The sequence below is a fragment of the Rutidosis leptorrhynchoides genome, chromosome 9 (assembly GCF_046630445.1).
Source record: "Rutidosis leptorrhynchoides isolate AG116_Rl617_1_P2 chromosome 9, CSIRO_AGI_Rlap_v1, whole genome shotgun sequence".
Lineage (NCBI taxonomy): Eukaryota > Viridiplantae > Streptophyta > Magnoliopsida > Asterales > Asteraceae > Rutidosis > Rutidosis leptorrhynchoides.
The window spans coordinates 366277868-366289481 of NC_092341.1; the positions used below are offsets into that span (position 1 = coordinate 366277868).

The window sequence follows — 11614 nt, forward strand, 5'->3', positions numbered from 1 at the left end:
TTCTTAATTGTTATCAACCAACTGCCACCAAATGATCAAAGTTTCATGACTCGAGCCAAGTACTACCTAGTATCATATCGAAAGCCATACTCGTACCATTAACGTGATTACGTGAACGTCACAATGTTCGAGGATAACAACGAATAACATGTCGGCTTCTATGATATATATCCAATGTATTTTGTGAAACTATATATCTTTTTTGAAGTTCTTAATGCATTGAAAACATGATAGAAATTTATTTTTCAAGTACTTCAATTCTTTTTTGCTTCTAGCTAGCTACGTCAATTCATATATGACAATAGACGTTTTTTGCCTTTATCTTATAAACCTAGTATATATATACAAATAATAGTTGAGTGCGTATTTTTTTTATTGTGTCGTGTCTATAAAACGACAAACCCTTTGTGTCAAATAGAAACTATATATATATATATATATATATATATATATATATACACGTGAGTATGTGTTGAATAAATAATTTGAAGCCAATTGGTAAGTGATGTGTGAATTGAAGATGTGACCTTTAAGCACCAAACTTGGGTGAGATATGTATTAACTTATATATAAAGACAAATCATTTAGAAGGAAGCATGAATTATTCTATGGGATTAGTGGTTCCAGACTTGTGATAAGTGAAATAAGTGATGTAATTTTAAAAATCTCAATTATTTTTTAATTATAAATATAATATAATATAAATAATAATTATAATGGTTTGTTTGACATAACTAAATAACAAAGCTAAATGATTTTCATGTTCGAACTATTCAGAAAGACAAGCATTAGTCTAACAAGATTATCATTTGAGTGTTTCTTATCATTTTTTTGATACCTTGATATAAGTTGTGTTGGGATATTAGAACTACATGTTGGAGTGCGAAGCGAGTTAAACAAGGATTTGAAAAATGAGAAAAAAAATATTCGTTGCAGCTTTAAGCCACGACGCAGCTCTTCCAGCCACGACGTGGCTTAACACTTGGAATTTTCTGTTTCGAGATCATGATTTAAGCCACGACGCGGCTCCTCTAGCCACGACGCGGCTTAAGCCTATCCGAGATGTTAAGATTGCAAGAAATAAAGATTATAATGATCGGTTTAAGTATTTAAGCTTGTATTGATATAATCTGATATATATTTTACAAAGACAAGTGTGATTTATATATATGCTATTCCTAACAGCTAATTCTATATAGGGATTGGATCCAAACAAGTTTTTGGAACCCCCTTTACATAAAAGGAAAATAGCTGTTATATTTGTGCAGACTTGTATCCGTTGAGATTCCTGATGCTTTGCTAAAACTGGAAATGATAAAGTCAACTCTTCTGATCCAAGTCAAACTTTAACCATAACGGGAAGTTGTATTATTTGGTAATTTATTCTAACACTCCCCCTCAAGTTGAATAGTGGGGTTTCCAATATTCAACTTGCTGAGAACTTCGCTGAAGAGTCTTCCATTGACAGATTTGGTGAGGATGTCGGCTAGCTGATCTTCGGATCTAATTGAAGGAAGAGAAATGATTTCAGCATCTAGCTTTTCTCTGATAAAGTGTCGATCGATTTCAACATGTTTGGTTCGATCATGTTGAATCGGGTTCTCTGAAATGGCAATGGCTGCTTCATTGTCGCATAAGATTTGAATAGCTTCTTTTCGAGTGAATCCTATTTCTGTCAAGAGTTTTCGAATCCATAATGCCTCCACTACTCCCTTTGCGATATCTCTAAATTCTGATTCAGCACTTGATAGAGACACGACTTTTTGTTTCTTACTTTTCCACGCAACTAAGTTTCCTCCAACTATTGTGAAGAAACTTGAAGTTGACCGTCTATCTCCTTTTTCTCCAGCCCAACTTGCATCCGTATAAATTTTTGCTTCAAGGTGCCCATTCTTTTTGAATACGACTCCATGATCCGCTTTTTTCTTCAAATATCTGATGATTCTGATTACGGCCTCCATATAGTGAGCTTGTGGTCGATGCATGAATTGACTCACAACTCCAACTACATGTGCTATATCTGGCCGAGTGTGAGCAAGGTATATGAGTTTTCCCACCATCCTTTGATATTGCTCTTTATCAGCTAAATCTGCTTCATCTTTCATATATAGCTTCTGGTTCGGAATCATTGGAGTATCAGCTGGTTTGCAATCAATCATATCTGTTTCTGCAAGAAAATCAAGAACATACTTCTTTTGATAGATAAATATTCCCTGTTGGGATCGTAATACCTCAATCCCTAAAAAAATACTTAAGTCTGCCCAAGTCTTTCATTTCAAATTCTTTAAATAAGTTCATTTTCAAGTTAGAAATTTCCTCTTTATCATTTCCTGTTATTATCATATCATCAACATAAATGATTAAGCATGTAATTAAATTTCCTTTTCGTTTGAAAAATAGAGTATGATCCGAATTGCTTTGTTTAAAATCATATTTTTTCATAAATAAAGTAAATCTCCCAAACCAAGCCCGTGGCGATTGTTTTAGCCCATATAACGCTTTTTTAAGTCGACAAACTTCCCTGTTTATAAATTTGTCGGTGAATCCCGGTGGAGCTTCCATATAGACTTCTTCTTTTAATTCGTCATGGAGAAAAACATTCTTCACATCAAATTGATGAAGTGGCCAATCCTCATTTGCAGCGATAGAGAAGAGAACTCTAATGGTATCAATCTTTGCAACCGGAGAGAAGGTTTCGGAGTAATCAATCCCGTATGTCTGAGTGTACCCTTTTGCAACCAGTCGAGTTTTCTATCGTTCAATAGTTCCATCTGGTTTATATTTTATCGTAAATACCCATCGACATCCCACTAGTTTCTTTCCTTGAGGCATGGCACATTTTACCCACGTGTTATTATCATTCAAAGCTTTCATTTCAACCTCCATTGCTTTTTTTCCAGTTTATTGATTTTAGAGCTTGTTCAACGGAGGTTGGAATGTTTTCGGAGTAGATTGCAGAGTTAAATTTAGGAGCTTCTTTTGACAGATTTCCCTGTGCTATATTAGCCATAGGATATCTGGATCTTTGTGCTTCTTTTTCTGGTGAGTATCGTTTAGGTGGGACACCTCTATTGATTCTTTGAGGTAGGACATATTGTTTAGTGGTTTCATCGGAATTTGTGTCATTTTGTTCCTCATGGGTTTGATGTTCATTGTTCGAGGAGGTTTCAGTAGTCTCTTGGTTTGGTGGGATAGTTTCTGTGGGTTCATGGTCTTGTGTTGGCTCAGGGTTAAGTGTTGGAGTTTGTATAGGTTCGGGGTTTTGTGTTGGCTCGGGCTCTTGTGTTTGAGGTGGTTCAGGGTTTTGTGTTTGAGGTATTTGAGGTGGAACCCATGTCATCCAACTGAGAGTGTCATTATTGAAATGACCCGTTCATATACATTATAAACGATTCACAATAGTTGATTACATTGCGAGGTATTTGACCTCTATATGATACATTTTACAAACATTGCATTCGTTTTTAAAAGACAAAATTTCTTTACATCGAAAATTGACAGACATGCATACCATTTCATAATATCCACTATCCAACTATAAATTGATTTAATAATAATCTTTGATGAACTCAATGACTCGAATGCAACGTTCTTCGAAATATGTTATGAAAGACTCCAAGTAATATCTTTAAAATGAGCAAATGCACAGCGGAAGATTTCTTTAACACCTGAGAATAAACATGCTTTAAAGTGTCAACCAAAAGGTTGGTGAGTTCATTAGTTTATCATAATCATTTATTTCCATCATTTTAATAGACCACAAGAATTTCATTTCCAGTTCTCATAAATATACGTCCCATGCATAGAGACAAAAATAATCATTCATATGGTGAACACCTGGTAACCGACATTAACTAGATACATATAAGAATATCCCCTATCATTCCGGGATCCTCCTTCGGACATGATATAAATTTCGAAGTACTAAAGCATCCGGTACTTTGGATGGGGTTTGTTAGGCCCAATAGATCTATCTTTAGGATTCGCGTCAATTAGGGTGTCTGTTCCCTAATTCTTAGATTACCATACTTTAATAAAACGGGGCATATTCGATTTCGATAATTCAACCATAGAATGTAGTTTCAATTACTTGTGTCTATTTCGTCAAACATTTATAAAAGCGCATGTATTCTCAGTCCCAAAAATATAAAGGGTAAAAAGGCAAATGAAACTCACCATACTGTATTTCGTAGTAAAAATACATATAACGTCATTGAACAAGTGCAAGGTTGGCCTCGGATTCACGAACCTAAATTAATTATATATAATTATATGTTGGTCAATATTTGTCTAACAATTAGGTCAGGTCATAGTGTACCACAATCCTAATGCTCGAGACTAATATACAAAAGTCAACAAAAGTCAATTTGACTCAAAATGATTTCTAAAATTTATACATGATTATAATATATTTTAAATATCGTCGTTTTATATTTTTAAATATTTTTAAAAGATTTATTAGAGTAAATAATATAATTCATTTATTAATAAATAAAATTTTATATTAAAATTTATATAATAAAATATACTTTTATATATATTAAGTAATAAAATTTATAGGGTTCATTTAATATCATAAAGATAATATGATAGGTATTATTAAAGTAATTTATTACACGTAGTAAAATATGTTTGTATTACATATTTATTTGATAAAATAATATCTATAATGTTAGTAAATAAAAGTTGTATTATTTTGTAATAATAATTATTATTATAAAAATATCAATATTTATAATTACTAAGATGATATTATGATAAAACGATAATTCTAATTATGATAACTTTAATATTTACGATAATTTTTAATATTATCTTTAAAATAATAATTCTATTTAAAATGATAATAAAAATGATATTTTATAGTAACAATGACATTTCTATTAAAATGATAATTTTTGTTAAAATGATATTTTTTGTTAAAATGATAGTTTTGATATTAACGATACTTTTAATAATAATAGTAATGATAAAAATAATAAGAACGATAATTTTATCTAAATCAATATCTTATAATATTTTAATTTCATCATGATACTCTTACTCATTATTTCCTAATCGTTTCGTTTAATAGCTTTTAATCGTCTTTTATATCGTGTTCATAATAATGATAATAATAGTAATCAAAATAATTAGGTGTTACAAATATTTGTTTTAATTACACTAATATTAATAATGATAGTTACTATAACATTTTTAACAATAATACTAATAATTATCTTAATGATAATATAGTAATAATAATAATAACAATGACAATATCCATTTTTAAATAATGATATATATATTAATAATGATAATAATAATAATAATACTAATAATAATAATAATAATAATTGGATAATAATAATAATAATACTAATTATAACTTTAACGATAATAACGATAGTAAAAAAAAATAACAATTTTTAATGATAAATCCCTTTTATTGATAAAGATAATAATAATGATAATAATAAGATAAAACTAGAACGACGATAAAAATGACGATAATAATAATCATTTATAATAAAAATATAGAATATTTAATTGATTATAACTTCTAATCCGTTCATCGAAACCATTCGATATCTAAAGGAAAAGTCCTTAATTTTTCGCTAGCTTTCCAAGGACATGCATATCTTATACCTTATCTCAACCGCAAGTGTAACTAATTCAATATTCAACCTAACCTGTCTAAGGGCAATATCAAAAGTACAAGCATGCATAATCCTAAATACTCGAGCACTAGTCAGGGATACACTATTAGTATGTAAAAGTTAAATTATGAGTACTCACGTATCAATATTGAGATTCAATATTACAGGAAAGGTACGTAGACGCAACGGAAATGATAAACACTATATTGACCTCATGAGCATACCCATGAACCATACTCAATCACCTCCATAGCTATAACCCATAATTTCCTTAATCCTATCCTACTCGAAAAACAATTTCGAAATCACTCGGACATCACTCCGTCGTAATATTTTATGTATAGTAATAATATCTTGAAATAATACGGAGTAAATATATATATGTAAATCGATTGAGAGAGTTTAGAGAAAAATATTTTCAAGTTTCTATGAAATAATGAAACCTATTGAATTCTATTTATAATAGATTTTTGAATTATTAAAGTGAATTATTAAAGTATGAATTATTAAAGTGAATTATTAAAGTATGAATTATTAAAGTGAATTATTAAAGTATGAATTATTAAAGTGAATTATTAAAGTATGAATTATTAAAGTGAATTATTAAAGTATGAATTATTAAAGTGAATTATTAAAGTTAAAGTAAACTAAAAATAAAGTAAAGGTAAAGTTTAAGTATAGTAAAAGTATAAAACTATGTACGTATAATACGCGTATAAATATATATAATATTAATTTAAATCGTTATATATATTTAATAAAATAAAATATAAATATCGTTATCTTTATCATACTAGTTAAGTAATGAGTTGTCAAAAGTGGTTCTAGATATTTATAAAAGTTATATATGTTTTAATAATAAAGTTCTTTTTAAACTGAAAACGTTTTTGTACGTTTGAAACTAAATAGATCAATCGAGTCTTTATGAGATTCAATCTTCCACTATCCTTTATCTAGTTCTCAATGATTGACAATTTGTTCTTATTTATAAATCACTTTACCATTTTCCGAATATTGTTAAAACGGAAAGATTTCTCAAATCAACGTGGGCCTTTCAACAGAGACTTGTAATCATAATTCAATATATCTGATAATTCAATCATTTGATCTTATCTTCTAATTCCATTGATAAATATTTTGAAACAGATACAATCATATAAAGTATTTAATCTAATATTTTGTTTACGTTTCAAGTTATAATATATATATACACATATACATATATAATCATATTCGTTTAATGGTTCGTGAATCGTTGGAACATGGTCGAGGTTGAATGAATGTATGAACATAGTTTAAAATTCTTGCAATTTAACTTAACAAATATTGCTTATCGTGTCGGAAACATATAAAGATTAAAGTTTAAATTTGGTTGGAAATTTCCGGGTTGTCACAGTACCTACCCGTTAAAGAAATTTCGTCCCGAAATTTGAGTGGAAAGGTCGTGAATGATAATAAGTATGTTTTCATGATGCATACAGGCTGAAAATTAGAGTTTTATATCAGCGAATAATTTGGATAAATAATCCATTTATATGAAGAGTACGAATGAAGCTAACATAGAAGAGTGAAATGAGTAAGTGTAGATTCATCTTATCATTTGACGTAGATATGATTGATTTCCAGATTTCAAGGGATTTGAAGAAAATCTTTGTAATAAGATTTGATTCTCCGGTAACAAAGGGAATTAGGATCCGCTTTAAATGCGATCATCCATTTTAATTGTTCTGTCGAAGATTTTCTTATAAATTCACCTCCTTCGTTTTCTTACAACTCACACCTTCTGTTGATGCATTTTATGCAAGTCCCTAGACATCTACCCACATCCATTGCAGGTACAACAGTTTACAGGCCACCATGATCGTTCGTTATTATCCTATCCCTGTTTGTATGTGGTTACAGGAACTGCAGGAACGAGATTTGGATGTTTGACTATGTTAGACTTAGTCAGACGTCCGAGTGAAGCCTCACTCGTACGGATGACAGGCTCATACGCACGGTTGATGCTGAGCTAAGTCACAATTACAACCTAAATGAGAAGACACGAGTGAGTGATCACCCGTACGGCTGATGAAGCCAACTCATATGTGTGATGGATGAATCGTACGGGTGAGTCAATAGCAGGGGTATATAAAGTCTTATGTTCTTCATTTTAGGTTAAGCCTCTCATTTGTTACACACACTCAGATCTGGTGAGCTCCTCTGATTCTCTCTCAACCCAAATCACCCAGGTGGTGAATAATAGCTCTAAGTGTTGATCTAATCACAATTGATTTAGTTGTGGTATGACTAAATTAATCCCAAAAAGCTTAACCTATTCACTAGAGGGTTTGATTCACTTATTCCGTCATTGTGTGAGTTAAATCTGTTGATTTCTAAGTTCCTAGTCATGTTTCATCACCTTCTATTCTTTCCCCCTCAACTCATATTTTAAAGTATTCATCAATATGCTCCATCCAGTTCTGATTCTCGATACACTTCTAACTTTCATATCGGTCATTCTTCTTTTTCATCTACCGCTGGAAGAATCTATTTACTTCTACTATACTCTTGGGTTTACAGTGTTTCTAGTTCTCCCGTGTCTTTATATTGCTATATGCATCGATATATATGGTTTATAACTTTTGGTTTATCGTTGGGCTTTATATCTTCCCTTATATTTCAAAGTCTCTGTTTCTATCTTCTATAATCATTGTCATCCACAGTTAATGCTCTCTTTTATTTGCTGCAATTTATACCCCAATTTCTATTTCGTAGTTTTGTCCTTTCGTTTCTTCTTCTTGCGATTAAGCACCGCTTGTAATGGTCCAGAATTTGCAGATATGAATTTTGAAATGAACATTATTAATGTTCTAGGAAGAAAATTGTAATGGCACGATCTTGACTTGTCAAATTACCAGAATACCTCAGAAAAAGCCGAATCATCAAGAAATATTTTCTTGATATTTTAGAGGTTAAATAGAATACAAGAGTCGTATAACATGGCACATGATGATGTTATGATCTGTGAATCATCGCGTTCCATTTAGAAACTCAGCATGAATTACTGTAATATAATCACGTTGATCAAGTGTCATTATATTATACTAACTCATGCTTCAGTTTCCAACACTACTTCAAAAATATTCATATTTTAAACTCAAAGGTTTACAGAGTATAGGAACTAAACAGTTTCCTTTTTGATGTAATACAGATAGCGCAAAGAGATAAATGATTCCAGATAAGAATAGTTATGGAAATATTTCAGAAATATGGAGGATATTTATAATGAAAGATACGATGATATCTTAGAATTTCTAATATCAGAGGATGATGAAGTATGTTGTCTGTAAGGGTTTAGTGTCAGGAGCAAGGTATTCGTTAATGACTTCAGCAGACACTGAATCATTTGGATTCTTTGAAGGCAGGTTCAGTCTTTGTGATTTGTCCACAGCCTCCTTCATACTTTGCTCAATCCGTTTTCCAGTTCCAAAACTTCTCTATTTCTGAGCTTTGCTAATACACTAATCTTTATCATCAAACTTTTTACTGCTAAGGTTGTTTACAGTTTTTGTTACTTCATCAGCATTTCGAGAACTAGTTCGCGGTTCAGAGTGTTTTTCAGAAACTTCACATTCGAAGTATGTAAGCCTTGGAAATAGACGTTATGTATAACTGTTGGCGTCAACATGCTGTGAGATTTCAAAATACTGATTTCTAATTCCCAATGATTCATATGGCAATTCTCGTTACAAGAGGCAGATGAGTAAATGATGAGGTTTCGATAAATATAATGATTCTTCAGAATGCCCAAGATCAGTGAAGTTGTTGGTAAGTTTATTGCTAATGTGGTGGAATATGAAAGGTTCTCCGGTAACAAAAGGGAAATCACATATATCAAAATTATGATAAGGCTACTCCGAATGAAAAAATCGAAGTTGTCTTGCTGGAGCTGTGATATAATTTGCTACTTTGAAAAGGAATTGCAAGGTTATTTTTGCTAATAAATGCCAAAAGATCTGACACAGATATGTGTTAAATTATGACTTTGGTTTCGAGAGCTTTTTAAGTACATAACTGTGGGTAATATGTGGTTAGATCATCATCTCGATTGCTCATTATTTGAAGTGTCTTCAGAGATTTTCGAAGGGTTTGAACACAGATTGTAATCGTTTGTATACATTTGATGTTCTAACACACTTTTGAAGTCAAAGTATAGCTTTGAAAGATGTAGGAATCTAAAAGTGATGGTACCGGTTATATCTCAAATTGAATTCTGAGATTTTAAAATCAGAATATGTAATTGGATTTGAATGAGTATGGTTGTTTTGATTTCTATGAAAGAATGTATATTATTGTGAAAGTAGGAAGTATAATTGATAATTTGCTTAATCTGATTCGAAGAATATAACATATTAATTGTGAATTTATATATATCTCTCGGGTATTACCTACCCATTAAAAAAAAATTCACAATTAATATTTTGTACATAAGAATTTTATTACAGTCTTTATGAAAATATATATGTATATATTCTTCTCAGATGTAACATAGATTTTAATGAGTTAATACTAAATTAAACTCATTCGATTTACGGTTGGAACTAGAATTGAATAATTCCTTGAAGGCTTTAGAGGTTACATAAGTATTTCTTCAATAATATTGAAATTATGAATCAATACTTCGTTATTTGTTGAGATGTGATGTTGCTTTTTGTTAAATTCTTGTGAACTTCGCAAAGTACGAATGATGTTATCTGAAAAGTTTCGGTTACATCAATGATGAAGTGTAAAATCAAATATATACTTGATTTATTAGGAATTGGAATTTGTTGAATTGAGACAGAGATTGTAGTTAACGATGGTTAAGTCGCGGGTGAGGGACGTACATTATTGCATATTTGTAATATGAATTAACCGAGTAGTTAAGATTCACACACAATAGCTTAGCACGGAAAGATTTATTTTTTATTTCAAAATATATATATATATATAAAATATATATATAATTTCTTCAGAGGGAATGAGTTAATTCTTCATAACTTATTGATACAATATACACGTTATTGATTCGTAATGATGTAAACAGTGATTCTTGAACTGACGGAGTTTGTGATGTTATAGGTGTTGTTGATTCTGATGTTGACTGTACTGACGATGCTGGTGACGCTGACGGTACTGTTGATGCTATTGGTAAAACAAGTTTAACTTGTTAATCACACACCATTTTTGTCAGGGTTTCTACTCTTCCTTCTATCATTTTGGTTCTCTTAACTGATTTATGGTTAGGGCTAGATTAGATAATCTCTAAGACTTTAGAGATTATATAATCGCCGCGGAATGTTTCTCCAATGAAGTTATGAATTAATACTTCGTCAGTTATTGTTGTTGGTACTCCTTGGTATCTATGGTGCATATGACGTTGATGCTCGTGGGACAGATTGTGAAGTTGAGGTTTACAACGCGGTTGTGGTTGGAGGTGGTAATGGTACTGTTGGCGTTGATGATGGTGGTACTGGTTATGTTGCTGATGCTGCTGCTGGTGTTTGTAATCTCTGCACCATATTCTCCAAAGACACTACCCGAGCGCGAAGTACGTTGACTTCTTCTATTATTCCAGGATGATTATTGGTCGGAACGAGCGGATAAATAAAATCTAGAATTTGATGTAGTATATAATCGTGACGAGATACCTTGGAAATGAGAGAGAAAATGGTGTCTCGAACAGGTTCGCCTGTAAATGCTTCAGGTTCTTCGCCAAGAGGGCAATGTGGTGGATGGAAAGGATCGCCTTCTTCTTGTTTTCAATGATTGAGGAGGCTACGAACCCATCCCCCAATTCATCCAGAATAGGTGATGAGTGATTGGTTGATCCATTCCGGTCACACTGCTTTCGGAGCTTGAGTGAGATTCCATTTCGGAATCCGAGTGACTTGAACTGATGACAAATTCCATTTCATACGATTGGATAAAGGATTTTTCGATATAAAATGATT

At 31.4% G+C, this 11614-nt stretch overlaps 1 protein-coding gene across 1 annotated transcript; it reads right to left on the reverse strand.

The window, feature by feature from the left end:
* Positions 1 to 1385: 1385 nt before the first annotated feature.
* On the reverse strand, positions 1386 to 2129 carry LOC139869285 (secreted RxLR effector protein 161-like). Its single transcript, XM_071857598.1, has one exon. The coding sequence runs from the start codon at positions 2127 to 2129 to the stop codon at positions 1386 to 1388; it is 744 nt and encodes a 247-aa protein (XP_071713699.1).
* Positions 2130 to 11614: the final 9485 nt, after the last annotated feature.

Bases quoted from the DNA above. Each gene is read 5' to 3' on its own strand.
- LOC139869285 (XM_071857598.1), bottom strand. From the start codon at position 2,129: ATGATTCCGAACCAGAAGCTATATATGAAAGATGAAGCAGATTTAGCT.